Here is a 21,605-nt window from a genome sequence, read left to right as displayed (position 1 = left end):
TGGGAATGGGTTGTCCATCCATCATGCAAAACCTTGGATGTGAACTATCCATGTTGGGCCACACTTTGACGTGAGTCATACATCAGGATGGAGCCTAACTTTAACATGTACCATCCATTATGTGCGCCCACCTTGATGTGGACCATCTATCATGTTCAATGTCAACCATCCCTCATGTGGGTCAACTTTCAACGTCCACCATTCATCATGTGGGTCTCACCTTTGATGTGGAGCATCTATCATGGGTGGTTCACCTTCAATGTGGATTGTTCATCATGTGGGTCCACCTTCCATGCCAACCATCCATCATGTGGACCAATATGCACTATCCATCATGTGGATCCCACCTTTGATGTGGAGAAGAGAAGAGGATAACATGGAAATTCCTTTAAAAGTTTAAAAATAAATTTATCAACAACAAAATTCTTAAATGCCTACCTAATTAATTAGCAAAATAAACTCTTTAAAAAAAAATAGTAAACTCTACATACCAAAAGAATTAAGAAATAAAATCTCTTACATTTAAATTAATAGATATAAATTAGATAATTAACAAATCAATTTTTTTAAGAAATTAAAAAAATAATAATAAGCTTTTATTTATAAATATGCCAAACAGCACCTTAAAAGATCAATGATTTCTAAATAATACCGGTGAGTGACCTGGCATAATTTTAGGGCCAGGGCTTCTACATGTCGGAGACCATGTGATGGATGGCTAAGATGTTCTACATGTGTACGTGTGTCACCTGAACCAGGTCACACGTGTCGTATGTGTAGACCTGTGCAGGTAAATGGTTGATGATCTCCAATTAGTGCTCGACCTTGGTACAGTCAATACGCTTTACTGTATCGTTTGCCTAGTTGCAAAGCTGAAATATTCAATTTCAGTCGGTGTCTAACCAGCTAAAGACTCACCTCAATGTCCATCCATTAAAGATTCAACTCAGGCAAAGCATAGTTCAAAAACACGGATCAATGGCATCTACTTTCCCAACAGCGGACTCAATGGCACCTCCACATGAAATGCTTTAACAGAGATTTTTATGTAACTGATGTTTTCAAGGACGCAGATTTCCTGCTGAAGGCTTTCTTAGGAAGTTCCTAAGGTGGAATGTTAGGTGGACCCACCGGTCCATCCGTTTTTTCATATCATTTTATGACATAGAGATCAGAAATCAGGTGGATCTAAAACTCAAGGTGGCCATTCGAGGAGAAAAACTGGGGAAATTTTACTACTGTTAGAGTTTCCTACAGTTAAAATCTTCCTTGGATCTACCATTATGTTTATATGTCATCCAAACTGTTTATAAGTTCATTCCCACTACCTTGATCAAGTAAAAACAATAATAATTTAGCCTCATATGAAAATTTGTGGCCATTAGAATGTTTCAAACGGTGGTCACTAAATCCTCACTGTTTCCTCTCATGCGGACCACTTGAGTTTTGGATCCACCTCATTTTTTATCGCATGACTTAAAATGATCTCTCAAAATAGTTGGTGGGTGCGGATATCTCATAAACATTACAATGGCCCCACCTAGCATCCAGCACAGGAACTCCCTGCCAAAAGGCTTTCGTATAAATACCCATCTTGTTTTGAAAATCCCACCATCATGGGTTGGATTACCTAAAAATATTATAGTGGGCCAGACCGTAGAAATCAAGACAACCACCCAAAAACCTCTGATTGGCATGGTACAAGATGATTGTTTGACCAGATCTTTTAGGCACCCAAAATTCACAGATGGACAGGGATTAATTAAGTACTGTCTTACGTCTAACACTTAACCTGGTAGCCTTTGATTGCATGGCAGCTGACGTTAGATATAGGATCCAATCCTCAACCTAACAACTTTCAAACGTGAATGTTGATTCAGTGAAGGGAAACACGACTTCGGTGACACCATGACCATGGGCCCACCTTGATTTATGCATTGTATCCATGATGTTCATCCATTTTATCAGGGGCATGGGTCCAAAAATGAAGTAGATCCAAGTCTTATGATCAACCAAACCACAGGAAGCGGTGATGTTTGAATGCCCACCATTAAATAGTTATTGTGAGCCATAAAAGTGTTAGATAAAGATTGTATTTCCTTTCATCTAGGTCGTATTGCATGACTTTATCAATAAGTTGGATGGCAAATAAACATTATAGTGGACCCCAGGAAGTTTCTAAGGGTCGCCGTTCAATCACCATTGTGTCTTATGGTGTTGTCTACTTGAGGTTTGGATTTTCCTCAGTTTTAGACTCATGACCTAAAATGTGCTAGTAAAATGGATGGATGGGCCGGATGGCATGTAAACACATGGAATGATCCATCTACAAGAGTTGTAGAATAGGATTATTATACATACGCTGCTAAGGATTCCAAAGGAAGCCACTTCTATAAGACTAAATAGATCACCATTGTTTCCTGTGGTGTGGTCCACTTGATCAAGGTGAGCCTCAGGGATGGAAGACTCTAATGCATAGTGAGTTGGATAGATAGCTCGAACAGCCTGCCCTAAACCTACATTTCTATTTCTGTTCTCCCTCTGTTAATTCTATTGTAAACCTGAGTTTGACTGAGGTTCAATCCTTTCCTGTGGTGTGGTCCAATACTTGATCACGGTGGGCCTCAGGGATGGAAGACTCTAATGCATGGTGAGTCGGATACTAGTTAGTCTTGTAGAAGTGGAGTTTCTTAAAGAGGTCGAATCCTAAGCAACGTATGTATAACAACTCATTAATCTACAACTCCTGCGCATGGGCCATTCTATTATGTTTACATGCCATCTGACCCATCCATCCGTTTTTCTAGCTCATTTTAGGGCATGATCCCAAAAATGAGACATATTCAAATCTCCAGTTAACCACACCACAGAAAATGGTAGTGATTAAACGGTGCCCACCATTAAAAACTTCCAAGGGCACTGTAATTTTTTTTGCCATCCAACATGTTGATAAGATCACAAGATGAGCGGACAAAACCCATCTAATGCTTAGTGAGTCTAATAAAAGCCTAGCTAATCTTATGGAAGTGGTGTTTGTCAAGAGAGTTCGAATTCTCAGCAATGGTTCCTAAAGTAAGCTCATTCTATAACTCTTGCACATAGGGCATTCCATGATGTTTTCATGCCATCCAACCCACTCATCAGTTTTTGCTAGCTCATTTTAGGTATAAGGCGAAGAATGAAGCAAATCAAAATCACAGGTGAACCACGTCACAGGAAAATAGTGGTGATTGAACGCCCATCATTACAAACTTCCTAACACCCATCCAATCAAATCCCTATTATCATGACTGTATTGACTTCATTACAGATAAGGACAGTACCAAATCGGCCTCCCTTATGGATGGCTTGGATGGATGAAAGCACATTGGAAGACTGATGCACAAGAGTCATCTAATTAAGCTTATTCTACAAACAATTAATTGCCAAGGAATCAACCTCCCTTAAGAAAATCTACTTTTATAAGACTAACTAGGCTTCTATTAGACTCACTAAGCATTGCACTCTTCCATCTCCAGGGCCCACCTTGATCAAGTGGACCAGACCACACAGGAAATAGTGGTGAATGAGTACCCACCATTAAAAACTTCCTTAGGTCAACACCAAAATTCTTGTTTGTCATCCTTGTAGATAAGATCACGCAAACCTTAGCGAAGGCAAAACACAAAATGAACAAGCAAAGGCATGGAAGACTCTAACACTTAGTCACGCTAATAGAAGCCTAGCTAGCATTGTAGAAGTTTTTCTTAAGGGAGGTTGGATTCGCAGGAATCGTGAGTAGAATAAGCTAATTCTACAACTCTTGCAAATGGGGCCTTCCACGATGCTTTCATGCCATCCATGGTTTTACAATGTTGTGCCTGTAATGTCTTCGGTACAGCTAAGAACAGTACCCAATCCACCTCCCTTCTGGATAGTTTGGATGGTATATGAAAACACAGTGGAAAATCCCATGCACAAGAGTTGTAGAATAAACTCATTCTACAAATGTCTAAAGAGAATTCAGCCTCTTTTAAAAAACTCCACTTCTATAAAACAAACTAAGCTTCCATCATACCCCTAAGCATTAGAGTCTTCCTTCACTTGTAGTGCTTGTTTGTAACCATTTAGTTATTTCACATTCTACTCATCATCCCATTACCATCATTCCCTGGGCTTCTTTTTCTTTTTCCATTCTTTTTCTTTTTCTTTTCTGAGAGGACTCCAACGGAAAGGAAAGCTAATTTCTTCATTTCATCATTTTCAACTGCTTAGATTGCCAAAAATCACACTTTTCGTATTTTCTATTGCAAGAAGCATTGAATCCCCTCCAGCATCTGTTTAGCATTTATCAAAGATTTCTCTGGAAAGAGAAATCATGATTACCTTTTCTACAGACTTGCTATTTTTCACCATCTGAGTTGCAAGAATGGTGAGAAATCCTCAATACTATTTTCACTGCATTCATCATGGTTACATTTTCTCTATCCTCTCCTTCTAGTTCCCCTTATCTAATTAGGGTCTTAGGGGTTGTTGAGCTTCTAGGAATCCAACCACTCTCCTCTATCACAGGAATTTTCCTTTCGCTTTAGATCCGAATCTCTGGAAAAATTAAAAATAAAAAATGATGGCCGGATATTCTTCCCAACTCTAGTGTCAGATTTGAATGTCAACCTCCATGTACCTTGGTGACCCAACCCTACATAGTTTGGTGATGTTGGGATGTAGCCGGATTTGATTGGGGCAAGTGATGTTGTCAGAGATGCAATTAAAGCATTTTTGAAATTAGTTTTGAATCCAGATCATGTGCTTGCCACAAGCAGTAAAATTCTTTAACTTGCAATCTAATTAGGCCACATCATTGCACACTGAGTTTATTGTAATAGTACTATTAACAATGTGAGTGATAACATGGACCAATGACGATGCAAGAAAAGAAGTTTCCCCGCATGTGACAAGCAGAGGATCCGGATTCTTTGCTTTTATATCTGAGTATCTACTCGAGTAGATGCAACACATACATTACGTGGGGCTCACAGAGTCAGGTCACCAGTCAGGGGAAGCGGATTGGCTGGTGTACAAAATACCACTGACCTGGCTGGTGTGGCATGTGTCCTGGGAAGACAGGGATGACACTCCTCGAGCTCCGAGTTGTAGGAACAGTTCAAAGTAGATCAAAGTTACATGCCCCACAATAAAGCATTTATTATATATCCACCCAGGAGATCGTTTTAGATCATGAGCCTAAAAATGAATCATAACTAAAGCTTAAGTGGACCACACCATAAATAGCAATGGGAATAATGATTTTCACTATTAAAACGTTCGTATGGCCATGATAACATTTATTTCCATCTAATATGTTCATATGGTCACCCATACCTAGATGAAGAGGAAAAATAAATATCATATCCAAAACTTCTCTAACCCCCAAAATGGTTTCATATTAATCCAAAACTTCTATGACCCCAAAAGGGCTTCAATGGTAGACGTTTAATCGTCTACTGCTTTCTATAGTGTTGTCCACTTGATACTTTGATCTATCTTATTTTTTGTTCAAGTCTTTCGATGAAAAATAAGATAGATCTAAAGATAAGGCAGACTACAACACAGAAAGCAATAGAGGATTGAACGTCTACCGTTGAAGCCGTTATAGAAGTTTTGGATCAATATGATATTTGTTTTTCTTCTTCACCCAGGTGTGTGTGACATTATGAAGAGATTGGATGGAAAATAAATGTTATGGTGAGCCCTATGAATGTTTTGATGGTGAGAATCATTATCCCACTGCTATTTTTGGTGCGGTCCACTTAAGCTTTGGATATAGCTTATTTTCGGGCTCATGATCTAAAATGATCTCTCCAAATGGATGAATGGTGTGGATATAATTAATACATCATTGTTGACCCATGTAACTTTGGTCTCTTTTGAACCGTTCGTACAACTTGGAGCTCGAGGAGCTACAGAGCTCGTCTTCGAGCGACACGTACCCACACCAGCCAAGTCGATGGTGGGTGCCTGTGTGGTACATCAGCCAATCCGCTTCCCACCAGTCAGGGTCTCAAGTAGGGTTATACATCGAGCCGAGTCGAGTCGAGGTGGGCCAAGCTTACCATTGGAGCTTGACTTGTTTGTCGAACCTTTCGAGTCGAGTTCGAGGCGAGCTAGTGGATCTAGTCAAGGAGAGCTTACATCGAGTCGAGTCTGCTCCCAACCCGACCCAACCTAACACCCAATCCGCACCCGACTCAACCCGGCAACCCGACCCAACTCCTAAATCAAATATTCAATTAATAATACACACACACACACACACACACACACACACACACACACACACAAATATTAGATAGAGCTATAGAGGTACCTTATTGTTAGTGTTGAGAGAGAGAGAGAGAGAGAGAGAGAGAGAGAGAGAGTGGCTGAGTGCATGTAGTACGACTAAGACGACTTGGGCAGACGATGAGTTAAGCTCAGGGGATTGGCGAAGTAGAGAGAGAGATGGGGGGACTGCGGAGCTTGGGCACAAGAGATGGAGAGAGAGGAGCTCGGGCGCGCGGGTTGGGTAAGGAAGGAAAAGGACAAGAAAGGGACAGACAAATAGAGTAAGGTAGTGGAAGTGGAGTGTTACAATATTTTTTCAATTATAAATGTTACTTATCTCTCCATTGTTGCAATTATCTTTTTGTTATGTCCAAATTTTTATGATCAAAATCACAGTTTGAGAATGGTTCTCTGCATAAAGTGGGACAAGTTGATTTTTGGACTATTCACTTCGTTGAAACCTGGTAACTGTAATATAAAACAATCGTACATCCAGACATGGCCTAAAGGTATAATACCTTCTAATGCAATGCAATGCAGTGAGAGTTTCCTATCAGGCCCTAAAGGTATAATGGCTTCACCATTGGTCACATTGAGCCATCTTAGTTAGGTTAATAAACATCTAAAAGTGGTGTTATGACCTTAACAAGTGCCATCTTCATATAATTATTAGGGCAGTTATGAAATGGAAAAGTAGAATAATGGGAAGAAAATAAAAAAGTTCCTGCCAAACGTTCAAATTGAATTTTGTTTTTAAAAAATTCTTACTTTATATAATGTTCAAGGAACAGCAGTCTTTTCTAATAAAAATGGTGTTGTATTTCATAAACAATGCTTTATCGAATTCGATCCACTCTATCAACAATCATTTTAAATTTAAAAAAAAAAAAATATTTGACACAGCTTAAACTATAAAAATTCATTGATGTCAAACATGCATGCAACACCTAGATTCTGAGGAGATTATAATTCAATTAGCCTTGTGTAGAGAGTAGAACCGCATTGCTGAAGACAAGACCGTCTATGAAAGTCCATAGCTCTAAAGTTAAATCATAGTTTTTTTAAACACGCAATTACACCACGCAAACTCACACATACCCACACCACATGGGCACTCGATCCCAACATCTTGGTGTTGAAACAGAGCCTATCTACCACTGAGCCATGGGTATATAAAGGCTATTATTGGGTATATAATAGCTATTATTGGGAAAATAATAGTTGTTAGTTAACAAGTGTTTTTCATTAGATAGAATGACAAAGATCAACCATTGCAACTATAATCGTTGCCACAACCAGTGTAGGTGGTGTGCTCCCACCTTCGTCCAACAAAATAAAAATAAAAAAGAGGTAAAAGGGAGAATTCTTTTCCATTGTATTACACATTTGATTCTTACAAAAACCTGTATTATCTTCTTTGAGATTACTAATAAGAATTATTTGAAATTCATGACAAGGATGCATGATGGGACAGCCTTGTAAAGATCAAAACTTTGAAGGAAATGGAAAGGAAAGAGAAACAAATACAAAGTGCCATGATATAGAGAAGAATGAGATTTGAAAAAACTCACATATAGCTAGGATGGACACCAACCTGCCGGTGAGGGTCTCGAAGCAGAGGGTTAGTAGCCCTTGAAAATGCACACGGGTTACGGACTAGGAGGGTGCCCTTTATAGCGCTTGTGGTGCCTTTACATAGAAGGTTAGGTGAGATATTTCCGCTCGAATCTTAAGTTAAACATTGAATTAGGACTGTATTTATTATGCATATCGATACATTACAACGCACTTTTGACACGTTGTCATCGACTATAACATGCATGCATGCATGTGCATGTGTAACTTTCGAGTAAGATGGTCACAATTGGCAAGAGCCCTTTTGCACACCAGAAGAGCACCTGGTGAAAAGCCGAGCGGAGAAACCAAGGTCTAAGAGCACATAGTGGAAGGACAAAACTATGGGTCAAGCCCTTAGTTTTAAGCAAGTTTTGTGTGCTAACCTTGATATCACCATTTCCATCCCTCCAAACCTAACAAATGAAAGAATCTGGATCCTCTGCTTGCCACAAGCAAGGATTTCTTGCTTGTTGCAATGTGATTGAGCCACATCATCACTGACAGTGATGATGTGGCTCAATCACATTGCAACAAGCAAGAAATCCTTGCTTGTGGCAAGCAGAGGATCCTGACTCCAAATGAAAACACGGTTCATTGAGATTACAGGTGGCATTGGGCTGGGCTAGGGCTGGGCTAGGGCTGGGCCATGGTTGGCCCCCTAATGCCTAGCCTTAGCCCTAACTGGGCTAAAAAGGCATCGGTTCTACCTCTAACCCTAGAGGTTGACCCTGCAAGTGAAAAAAAAAATGATATGAATAGAGATTTAATATGGTCTAAATCTAAGAAATCTTTTATAAATTCTCTCCACCAGCAACAAATTCCACAGTAGTAATGGTTTTAATAATAGAAACATGGCTCTAAATTTAAAATTGCTTTTAAAGTACACATGTATATTGAATGAGATCACTCACAAATGTCTTGAACTCATTTATTCTTTTATCTAAAGTGACCCAATTGATGATGGGACGGGACAATGGGCTGGGCTGGGCTATTCATCATTGATCATGGCCCAACCTAGCTTAGACCCCAGGCCTAGATTTTAAGCCCAAGCGCAACCCTACACTAAGGGCCCATGTCTCCGCCCTACAGAACTAAGCCAGGAAACCCAAACCATTGGCATCCCTAGTCAAATTGGACACAGGTTCCAAGTCCTAGTACACCGTGGCTAGGTTGGAATGGGCCTATATATGCTGATGGCTTTTTAAGCCATTGATTTCAAGTTTTTTTTTTTTTTTTTAGGACAAGAAGAAGGCTCTTTTATAGCTCCAGGTAGCAATGGGCTAGGCAGCCTAGCCCTGAAGGTCAAGGCTCGAACCTTAAACTATGCTTCAGGGCTAGGTTGGGCTCTTAAATTAGGCCTGGTGTCTAGCCAAGTCAGGCCCAAGCCAATGATGAATAGTCGGATTCATTATAAGTGGCCTACTGTTTTGTAGAAAGAATAAATGATTTTTTGTTAGCTTGTTAGTACACCCACTTCATTGTTAGCCAACCCCCGCTCGGGATCGATACCAAGACCTCAGTGTTGAAACGAGGTATCTTTCACTCAGTCTACCACTTGAGCTATGGATCAGGGTGTGGATTCAATGTACAGTTACCTCAAAAAAGGAATACCCATTAGGCAGGGACTCCGGACTCTATATGGTCCAGCCCACCATGATTTATGTTTTTATCTGGGCAGTGTATATGTTTTTCAAACTCATTTTAGGGCATGAGCTCAAAATTGAAGCATATCTAAAGCTCAAGTAAACCACACCATACGAAACTAGGAGATAATAATGTCCACTGTTGAAACCTTCCCATGGCCATAATGATTTTTATTTCCAATCCAAACTGTTCATGAGGTCACACAGACCTGGACCGAAATCTTTTGTGGCCCCCATGAACTTTTCAACGGTGGACATCATTATCCCATTGTTTCTTGTGTCATGGTCTATTTCAGCTTTAGATATGGATCAATTTTGGGCTCATGACCTAAAATGAGTTGGCACAATAGATGGACGGGATGAATAAAACATAGACATAACGGTGGCCCACAGAGTTCTGCCACCACTGATGAGGGTGGCCTCTCTCCCGTGTCTTCTCTGCCTCATATAAGTTGATTATTATCTTCTTCTATTTTACAGGAGTAAGGAATACTTGAGAAATACAAATCGGTCTCCACTGTTACTTTTTCTTTTTCTTTTTTCCTTTTGATCTGAATAGAGGGAAATTAAATAATCTTCATTGAAACCAATTTCTAGAGTTTTCCACGAGGGTATCAGGTCTCCAGTTGGATGCAAACTGTGTACAAGTAACTCTGTATACGCCGATTGTGTACCGAGTAACTTAAGTAAGCTCTGTGGGGCCCACCGTGATGTGTGTTTTCTCTACGTTGTCCGTATATTTTTCTAGATCATTTTAAAACATAAGCCCAAAATGGAAGCATATCCATAGCTCAAGTGGACTACACCATATGAAACTGTGGGAATTGGACCCCTACTATGTGTGGACGCTATCCTGCTAGCAGATCACCTCACTCTTGATTTTTCCTTTTACTTTTTTGTGCAGATGGGATGGTATTGATTTAGATGAAACAATGCATATAATTTTGGAATCGCCAGTAGTCAATGAAATGGCTTTCATTTTTTATACAAGAAGCAGAAAAAAATGAAGAGAGGAGAGAAGGAAACTTCACTATATAGATTTTTATTTTTTATTTTTTTTTCGGAAAATCATTCTATTCATTCACAAAAGGCTGGAGTACATTCAGGCCTGCCCAGAGAAAAATAACTAGGCAAGCCTATCGTGAGCCAAAAGGAAAAAGAAATTACAACGGATTACTCCCTGCCAAGGCGATCTGTAACCGCCCCCAGACCCACTCTAGCTAAAAAAAAAGACCCCTAACATGAATCTGCAGATCTGCAACAGTTGACAAGAAGCACGAACGTTGAGTATCAGTCTCAATTTTGGCCAGAGTGTCGGCCGGGAAATTGGCTTCCCTGAAAGTGTGCATTATGTGAGTTTGGGCCATCATTCTCATATTTTGGATCCTGTTAATCCAGTAGGTCCACTTCCAGCCCGGACAAGAGTTACCGTTTAGAATGTCCATGATCAACTGCGAGTCAGATTCAATCACCACCTTATCGAAGCCCCTTTGAATAGAAAGGGAGAGACCGTCAAGAATGGCCCGAATCTCCACACATGTGCTTGTACCATGCCCATATGCATTGGAAAAGGCAAACAAAAACTCCCCTTTATCATTTCTGCATATTCCTCCACCACCCGAGGGCCCCGGGTTACCCCTTCAACAACCGTCAACATTAATCTTTATCCACCCAAAGCATGGCTTGATCCAGTGCACCACCATTGACTGAGCTTGCTCCTGATTTGAGGATGCCGGGTCCGAGCTTCTGTGAGGGACTGACGAGGGCGGATTGTGAATGGAGCTGCCTCCACTCCGAGCAGCAACATATGAAATCCACCAATCCAACTGAGCGAACATGGCAAGCATTAAACCTTTTTGTTGTCAAACCGTGCAGCATTGCGGGCTTTCCACACCACCCAGCAAAGCAAGAAAGGGGCCAGTCGCTGCATCTCTGATTTCCTCATCGACGCAAGGAAAGCACTGTTCCATTGCGCAATACGAAGATTCAAAGAGGGAGCCGACAAAATATTAATGTGGAAGATTTCACCAATGTGATGCCAGAGAGCCTTTGCGATGCGACTGTGAAGAAAGAGATGCGGAATTGTCTCAACAGAAATTTGGCCCGGAATTTTGAATCCGCAGCAGACACATGCAGATGCCAGCTGCACGCCCCGGGACTGAACGGCAACATCAACCGGGACAGCCCTCTGCAGGATCCTCCACGCCAGCAACGAGATTTTTGGAGGCAGCCATTTGCTCCACAAGATTCTGGCCCACTCCATAGGCGAAGAGGGAGATCTGCAAATATTTCTAACTGAACTCACTGAGAACTTACCTGAAGGATTCAACGGGCCAGAAAGTGCTATTAGGTCCAACCGAGACGCTGAAACCCCCTTGGAAACTGTAGTCGATTATCCTTTGGGGAAGGAAATTGAACGCCGTAGACGGTGGCAGAGGGCTGCACGGGCCCAGAAAGTCTCTAACCTGCATCTCCATCATAGCCTCTGGAATGGGATTAACGGCGAGATCCGTAAGCGAGCCCAGACCAGACCAGTTCTCCGACCACAACAGACATGTACCCTCTCCTAACCGATGCTGCACAATGGTGGCCAAAAGAGAGAATTGAGACTGAATGCGACTCCAGATAGGGGATGCATAGCTGCATCTCCTGTGAGAATCAAGATGCTGCAAAGGAGGCTTGTACTTTGCAGACATGAAGGAGCCCCATAAACTATCATTTTTCGCATAAACGATGCTCCATACCATCTTCAAACGGAAGGCTTGCATGATCTCCTGTAACCTTCTAAAGCCCAACCCACCTTCCTCCATAGGAACCGCCAACCTTTTCCAATTCATCCAGTGAAGTTTTCCTTTACCCTAAGACCAACCCCAGAAGAAATTACAAAAACATTTTTTTAATGAGAGCAGAACCTGCTGAGGAATATGCGCCGCTACCAACAAATGGATGGGGACACTTCCCCAAACATGCTTGATAAGGACCATCCTACTCGCCTGTGAGAGAATCCTAGCCTGCCAACCCTGGATCCGCCCGTTTATCTTATCCAAAAGCGGCTGAAACATACTTGCTTTAACTCTTCCAGCCGAGATAGGAACTCCTAGATAAGAAAAAGTGGAAGAGGCCCTTGCGATTCCAAGCACTTCCTCGTTCGCTCGGACCCGGGCTGACGTCATCTTGGGAGCGCAAACAAAGTAACTTTTGTAGAGGTTGATGCTTTGACCCGAGGCATCCTGATACTTGTCTAGAAAATCTCTCATGATCCAAAGTGAAGCTACACCCCCATTAAGGAATAAAAGGGTGTCATCGGCATAAAGGAGGTGGGACACCCGCGGGCAGCCCCTGCAAGTTTTGAATGGAATGCAACGGCATTGGTCCACCAAGGACCTTAGGCCCCAGTTAAGAGCCTCTACCATGATGACAAAAAGAGCAGGGGAGATAGGATCGCCTTGCTGAAGACCTCTGGTTGATTTGAAGAAACTGGTCGACTCCCCATTCACTAACACTAAAAACCAATTATTACTCCCACAATTTTCAACCAAGTCCACCCATATAGTACCGAAGCCAAATCGGGATAGAACCTGCTTGAGAAAATTTCATTCGACTTTATCATAAGCTTTTTCCATATCCAACTTGAGAATGATGTTTCCACCCCGGACCTTCCTGGCAATGTCCCTGAAAAGCTCCTGACTGAGAACGATGTTTTCTGAAATGAGACGGCCCGGAATGAAAGCCCCTTGCTCTAAGGAGGTGATCGAAGGAAGGATGGAACTCAATCTAACTGCCACAATGTTGGCAAAGATCATGTAAATGCAGTTGCATAGACTTATAGGTCTATAGTCAGAGAACTTCTTAGGGGATTGCATCGTAGGGATTAAGCAAATGAGGGAAGTAGTGAAGGACCTAGGCATTTTACCACCTTAGAATAGAAAGATGATAGTGTTCTGGATATTGCTGCCCACCATTTCCGAACAAGCAAAATAGAAGGCACTTGAGAAACCTTCAGGCCCTGGCGCTGCATCCATGGGAATAACCTCGACAGGTTTTTTAACTTCCATCAGAGTCGGCGAAGCCATCAGACCGTGATTCTGCTGCTGAGAGACAATGTGCGGGATGACCTGAAGAATCCAGTAGGCGTCAGAAGTAGGAGAGGAAGTGAATTGTCTCGTAAAAAAATTCACCGCTTCTGCTTTAATCCCGTCGATATCTTTAATCTCATGGCCCGACTCTGATATAACCTTGTGAATACGGGAGTGGCGGTGCTTTGCAACTGCGGAAGCGTGGAAAAATTTTATATTCCTGTCACCCTCAACTAACCAATCAATTCGAGCCTTTTGCTTCCAATAAATTTCCTGCATTAATTCTAACCTATTAAGCTTATCCGCAGCTAATTTGATGTCGTTGAGCTGCTGCAGAGAGGGGTCGTCCGAAGGATTGACGTTCTGGATGCTGGCCTTAAGCTCGCCCAACTCCCGATCAGCCTGGCAGACCTGATCAAATATGTTCCCAGAGACATTTTTGTTCCAACTTTTGAGATCCTACTTCACTGCCTTGAGCTTTGCTATGACATTATGCACCGGGTGCCTTGATTCTACCCTTGTCCAAGCCATGCTGACCACCTGGTGAAAGGATTTGTGTTGAGTCCACATCCTTTGAAATCTGAATGGCTTAGGGCCACTCGGAGCTTCTGTGGAGGGAAAAACCAGAAGCAGAGGGGCGTGATCGGAGTTGACTCTAGGCAGATGATGCACTTGAAAGGCGGGGAAGAACGCAGCCCAATTTGCATTGGTAAGGACCCTGTCTAGTCTCGTCCAAACCCTAGAGGAACCTACTTGATTATTACTCCATGTGAACCTGTTTCCCGAGAATCCTGCATCCATCAGACCTACATTATTAATTGCATCGAAGAAATCAATTGAGCTTGCTCTATCTAGCAGTCTCCTACTTCTCTCAGAGGCATCTGAGACAACATTGAAGTCTCCACCGATTGCCCAAATACCATTCACCGAGGTAGACATAGAAGCCAGCTTAGCCCACAGCTCTCTCCTGCTAATTCTTGAGCACAACTGGCATAGACAAAAGTGAAAGAGATCGGGACCGACACATCCTGCAGGTTAAACAAAATAGATAGGGATTGCTGAGACATATTTATGACTGAACAAGGGATAGAGGATTTGTAGAAAAACCATATTTTGCCCCCAACATCCCCATTAGAGTAGGATGAATGGAAGCCGAGGGACAAACCAACTCCCACCCTCTTCTCGTCTCCGAGCATGGGTTCGAGCAGCACAACAACCCATGGGTTATGATCTCTGATAAGCCTCTTAATAGTTCTAAGGGAGCGATGATTTCCGATTCCACGAACGTTCCATATGAAGATCTTATCCATTCGACACACATTTGGTATTCACAGCCCTTCGCCTTTGTCTGCGCAACCTTGACTCCCATTCACCTCTTGCTGAGAAGAGCTTGCTCGTGCTAATCCTCCTAGCCGATTGTAACCCCCTGACATTGCCCTTTCTCTTTTTATTTTGTTTCATTCTGTCAAGCAATTTTGCTGTCTGTGAATGACCTTTCATACCTACTGCAGTGTTTCTGTCAAAATCTATGTCTGCTAATTTGAAGAAAGGGGACAAGTCCACCGATAAATCCAATCTATCTGCCTGGACTTCAGCCTTTGAACTGTAACAAATCGGGTGGTCCTCATTCCCATCAAACTGATGCTGAATCCCTGAGAAGCCCTGAGCTTCCCCGGAGGCTGGAACCTCATAGGTTAAAGCTCCACCACCATAGACAACTCGCCCACATAAAGAAAGTGCCAACTCAAATTCGCCACCATGTGTCATATATGGAAGCGGACTGCGTGGTGGGCCGCACACATCACGACCTTGGTGGTGTTTTAACCTCACCAAGTTGTGGGCCCACTATGATGTATGTATCATATCCACACTATCCAACTATTTTGCGAGATTATTTTAAGTTATGATCCAAAAAATGAGACAGATCCAAAGCTCAAGTGGACCACACCAGAGAAAGAAGTAGGGACAATGGTGCCTACTATTGAAACCTCCCAGGGCCCACCATTATCTTTATCTGCCATCTAACCTCTTCATAAGGTCACACAAACCTGTATGAAGGAAAGAAGAAAAAAAAACCAAATATCAGTCTGATCCAAAACTTCTATAGCCCCCAAGAAACTTTCAATAGTCGGTGTTCAATCCCCATTGTTTTCTGTGGTATGGTGCACTTGAGCTTTGAATCTGCCTCGTTTTTTAAAAAATACATAAAATGATCTCACCAAATGGATGGACAGTGTGGATATAACACATACATCATGGTGGGGCCCACAGAACTTGGTGATATCAACACACCACAAGGTGGGTGGCACACCACCCAATCCGCTCCCTCACGTATCAACAATTTACATATATTACTCTTCAAGATTACATATACATTCAATAGCTACCTTCAAAGCACATTCAATCGCATCAAAATCGTACAGATAACCCTAAAACTCTACAAAAGCAACAAGTAACAACCTTGATAAAAAGACTATAAAAGTCCCCAAATTACTACCATTACTAAAGTGCACCTTCTATGTGAATGCTTAGGACGTAAAATAATATTTATTCTCATTCTAACCGCACAATGTTCTGTCCAATTTTTAGTCATTGCTGACCATTCATTCACATGGACCCATCTGTATAAAGATGATGAGTTGGATATCGACACTTCCCACCTCCGAATAACCATAATCTTGGGCTGAGATCAACACTAGTTCGGACCATGTTGGCATATGAGTGGTGTTGATGTGAGCTTTTGCAGTAGCCTATTCCAAGAGCCTGACTAAAAGAGAAAGGTTGATATCTGGCGGGCAGTCGACGATAGAGCGCATTTAAGCCGATGAAAAGCTGCCGGATTTCTCAAAAGTTGGTGTCAGACACTGAAGTCACTATTTCAAGAGAATGGATTTGGTTGGAGACAAAACCTCAGCTGCCATGACTGACTGTCTTCAAAGGCCACGATGAGAGAATTCCATTGAGTTTGATGAAGGAGATCTCTACCGGAAATGGAAAATGCAAAAATAAATAAATAAATAATAAAAATAAAATCGGGTATACCCAGGACGATATGCCAACAGAAAAGGGTGCTGATGGTGGATAGATGTAAAAACCTGGCCCTTCAATGGAAGCAACCAAACGCTTCCATGCAACCATCAGAGGTGGAGGACTCCTTGTACCACAAGTCTCTGGAGGAGCTTCATGAGTTGTAAAGATTAGATATTAGAGAGATTCTTGGGAAGAGTTTCTAAACACTTCTTCCTCTAACGTGGGTGAAATGATTTAACGTGCATGAAATCCATGCTGTCCATCAAGTACGTCACACCTTGTTTGGCCTTGATCCCAAAAAATTAATGATCTAATATTCAGGTGGGCCACCCATAAAATTATTCTGTAGGCACAAGTATCATTCTGGTACAAAATTTCCAGAGGCACCCACAAAGTTTCCAACGGTGAGCGTTCAATCCTTGTTGTTCCGTGTGGTATAGCCCATATGAGTTTTGGATTTGCCTGATTTTTAAATTCATGTACTATTGTTGTCTTGCAAAACTAATGGACATAGTAGATCAGTCACTAGCATCTCTCTAAACCCACATAGTTAGTGGGCCCCACCATGATGTATGTTTTGTATCTACACCGTCCATACATTTTTGATAGATTATTTTAGAGCATGATACAAAGAATGAGGCAGATCCAAGGCTGGAGGAGGATTTCTAGGTTCGCCTTTGGAGGAGGATTTCTAGGTTACTGCCATTTATTGAAGCTAAGGTGCAGTGGAAGGTTGGTGCAGGGAACAGTAATTTGTGGACGTCGAACTGGACGGGTCTAGGTCCGCTTCAGAACTTGGTGACAGAAGACATCCCTGTTGACTCTCTGCCTCTAATAGTCAACCAGTTCTTGGGTCCTAACGGCCCCCTCCCTCCCTCTCGAGCTCTCTCCCTACTCCCCAACAAGCTATTGATCATATTTTTCAAGGCGGTTTCTGCCTATCTGAAGGTCCTGACTCTCCCTTCTGGCCGCTCTCCACTTCAGGCATTTTCACTGTAAAATCAGCCTGGGCAGCAAGCAAACCAAGGGCTCTTAGGAAGGTCTAGGCAAAGTGGGTTTGGAACAAATATTTGCCACCAAAAATTTCTCTGTTCCTTTGGAAGCTTATCCACAAAGCTGTTCCTGTGGAGACAGCGGTGCAATCTAGAGGAATTTCACTCGCGTCTAAATGTATTTGTTGCAACAGTGGCTCAGTTAGTAACCCTTTGGTAGAATCCCTCTCTCATCTCTTCCTTAATGGGCATTTAGCCTCGGCAGTTTGGAGCTTCTTCGGATCGACTTTTGGAATCTCAATCCTACAGACTCATTCGATGGTTGCTAGATTGTTTCAGTGGAGAAGGTCATATGCGGGCTGCATTTCATCGTCGAGCTCTCGGCACCTGGCACCTGCATTCATCTGGTGGGAATTATGGAAAGCCAGGAATGGAGCTGTCTTCGATGAGAAACCTCCTTCAGATGCCGTTATGATTGCCCGGGTGTTGTGGTGACTCTCCACGACTCGATCGATTTGGCTTCCTCCTAGTTCCTTGCCTGGTAGGACTTTTGGTGGATGTGCAATAAAACACTCGGTGGTAGCTTGGCGGAAACCTCCTACAAGTTGGTTTACAGTCAATGTGGATGGGTCCTCTCGAGGTAATCCAGGGTTGGCGGGGGGTAGAGGCGTTTGCAGAAATGAGAAGGGTGAAGTCATCTTCGGTTTCTCATTTGGTTATGGGGCGATGTCTAACATTGGAGCAGAATTGAGAGCGGCTCACGATGGTTTATCTCTTTGTTTTAGCAAAGGTATCTTCAATGTGGTGATTGAATCAGACTCAGACTTAGTGGATCAGGCTTTCAAAGGAAATGCAGGCTTAGGCTGGAAATGGAAAGGCTGGCTTATTAGAACGGAGAAGCTCCGCTGTCTCGGGCAAATGGAGTTTTCTCATATTTTCAGGGAAGGTAATGCCTTGGCAAATGTGCTTGCTCAGCTGGGGAGCTCGTCCCAATCCCGCATTTGCTACTTGAGCGAAGATGCCTTTTCTAGAGAGGTCAAAGGGCTTCTTTTCTTAGACAAAGTCGGCTTAGGTGCTGTAAGGAGCAAGTAACCTTTCCTGGATTGTATTGTCCCTACTTTTGTTTGTTACGATAGGTCTTTTGTTGGTCCTTTTTTCCTCGGGAGACCCGAATGTACTTTTTGTCCAGATCAATATACTCGTTTTTCACCAAAAAAAAGAAAAAGAAAAAAAGATCCAAGGCTGGAGTGAACCCCACCACAGAAAACAGTGGAGAGAGTGACACCCACCGTTGAAACCTTCCGAAGGTCCACCATGATGTTTATTTCAAATCCAACATGTTCATGTGTTAAAGCAGACATGAGAGAAGGGAAAACACAAATATCGGCTTGATCGAAAACTTTTGTGGCCCTTATAACTTTTTAACGGTGGGCGTCACTCTCCCCACTGTTTTCTGTGATGGGGTCCACTAGAGCTTTGGATCTGACTTATTCTTTGGATTATGCCCTAATATGATCTCTCCAAATGGATGGATGGTGTGGGTACAAAACATCCAACCCAGTGATAAGGTCACAAACACGTAGATGAAGAGACCTAGATCCAAAGTGAAATACACACCTCAAGTGGGCCACACCACAGGGAACAATAGGATAGATGCTAACCATAGGTTTGTATGTGGAGCCACTGTGGCATGTATCATTCATCAAACCCATTAGTCAGGTGTAACTCACCAAGATGAAGTAAAAATACAAAACATAAGCCTGCTCCAAAAATCAAGCAGGCCACACCATGTGAGCTTTTAGAGGTTTTAGGAGTAGTTTTGCATTGTTCCCGTTGGTGTGGCCCATTAGAGTTTTTACTAGGCTAAACTTTTGCATGTACATTTAAAATAATGCTCTTACCTAATGGATGGAATGGACTTTCACGTGAGAAGACGGTGGGACCTGCATGTCATAGATGTTTTAAGAAGCTGCATGAAACAGGTGTTGCAGACCATTCGGTCCACATATATAAATGGATCTTAAACTTAAGTTCTCTCCTCTCTAATACTAGGTAAGGCTGTAAGAGGTTGGACCAAGCTGGGCCTCATCCTGCCTGCTTTTTTTTTTTTTGCTTTTTTTTTTTTGGGGGGGGGGGGGTTGTGTTAGCTTGTTAGTACACACACTCCATGTTAGCCACCCCCACTAGGGATCGATACCAAGCCCAAAATCATCCTGCTTAATCTTTGCCCAAAATCATCCTGCTTAATCTTTGCCCAGAATCATCTAAGGCTAGCCCAAGCTTGGCCAATGTCCAAAAGAAAATCCAAAGCATTGACCATGCACAGCTCATTTGACTGTCTGTGCTATGACCAGTCCGGTCTGAGCCATGACCAGCTGCACATGCTAAGGACCCATTTGGATGCAACCAAATAAGTGTTTTTTTTTTTTTTTCAACTTACTGCAATAGATAAGTAACATCAGTGAGTGTGGTATATGATCTATTATAAGTAGCTTTTTTATTTAAAGTTACTTATTCACTTCAGTTTAATAAGTAAAAATTAAGATGAGCTACTTAAGGCATAAGTATCTAATTATTTTAAGTAACTTATGATCCAAACGCCCTTTAAATGTCAAAATAAAATGAAAATTGTCAGTTATTTTAGACTAAGTTAAATGAAAATTTTGCTGGAGACTCAACTTAAAGGGTCGCTGGAGATATAAGACTGATGTTTTGAAAAATCCCATTATCGTGATGGGGCTCACTTGATATACAAGGTGGATCACATAAAAACATCATGGTGGGCCACACCGTAGGAAACCTCTGATTCACATGGTGTCGCGCATGATAGTTAGATTAGCTGATCTTTTAGGTGATCAACATTCTTGGTCGGAAGACCCTTTTAGATGGATGTGGACTGGTTATCCATGCCTATACACATGATCTGGTAGGATTTGATTGAATGACAGACCACCGTATAAGCCCTAATAGTGAGGGGAATACAGATAGGTTTCGGAAAGGGCATGACCACGGGGCCCATCTTAATGTTTACATTGTATATCCACACTGTCTATCCATTTTTTGAGATCATTTTAAGGCATGGTACCAAAAATGAAGTCGATCCAAATCTCAGATGGACCACACCACAAGAAACGGTGGTGATTGAATGTCCGCCATTGAAAACTTCTTGTAGGCAACAAAAGTTTCAGATCAAGCTTGTGATTCCCTTCATCTAGGTCTGTGTGACCTTATCAACAGGTTGGATGGAAAATAAACAATACGGTGGACCCTAGGAAGTTTTTAATTGTGGGTATTCAATCACCATTATTTCTTGTGGTATGGTCCACTTGAGATTTGGATCTCCTTCATTTTTGGACTAATGTCCTAAAATGATCTAGAAAAACGGATGGATGGATTGGATGGCTTGATAACATAGACGTAGGCCCATGCACAAGAGTTGTAGAATAAGCTCCTTCTACAAACCTCGATGAGGATTCTACCTCCTTAAGAAACTCTACTTCTAAAAGACTAACTAGGCATCTATCAAACTCACTAAGCATTAGATCTTATATCCATGGGAACCACCTTGATTAAGTGGACCACATCACAGGAAACAGTGGTGATTGGATGCCCACCATTAAAAACTTTCTGGGGGCTCACCCTAATGTTTATTTGCCATCAAACATGTCGATCAGGTTACATGGACCTGGATGAAGGGAAACAAAAGGTTTTGTTTCCTACTATGGGAAGTTGAATTCTCAATAATTGTATTTAGAATTAGCTTATTCTACAACTCTTGTGCATGGGGCCTTCCATAATGTTTTCATCTGATCCAATCAATCCATCCATTTTTCTAGGTTATTTTAAGGCATGAACCCAAAAATGAAGTGGAATCAAATCTCAAGTAGACAACACCAAGCCATAAAGACTTTTTTGTTGCTTGTCGTATCGTACCTGATCCCTCC

The 21,605-nt window shown here is 42.1% G+C and overlaps 1 protein-coding gene across 1 annotated transcript; it reads right to left on the bottom strand.

The window, feature by feature from the left end:
* Positions 1 to 11,409: 11,409 nt before the first annotated feature.
* Positions 11,410 to 15,406, bottom strand: LOC131254131 (uncharacterized). The gene is made up of 7 exons (XM_058255137.1): positions 15,013 to 15,406; positions 14,393 to 14,667; positions 13,561 to 14,050; positions 13,220 to 13,341; positions 12,476 to 13,141; positions 11,880 to 12,421; positions 11,410 to 11,812 (listed from the first exon to the last, which is right to left on the bottom strand). Exons 1-7 carry the CDS (start codon positions 15,404 to 15,406, stop codon positions 11,410 to 11,412), a joined length of 2,892 nt encoding a protein of 963 aa, XP_058111120.1.
* Between the last annotated feature and the right edge of the window lie 6,199 nt (positions 15,407 to 21,605).

Source organism: Magnolia sinica, chromosome 8 (genome assembly GCF_029962835.1).
Source record: "Magnolia sinica isolate HGM2019 chromosome 8, MsV1, whole genome shotgun sequence".
NCBI classification, from domain to species: domain Eukaryota; kingdom Viridiplantae; phylum Streptophyta; class Magnoliopsida; order Magnoliales; family Magnoliaceae; genus Magnolia; species Magnolia sinica.
This window is presented reverse-complemented; position numbering and strand designations above follow the sequence as displayed.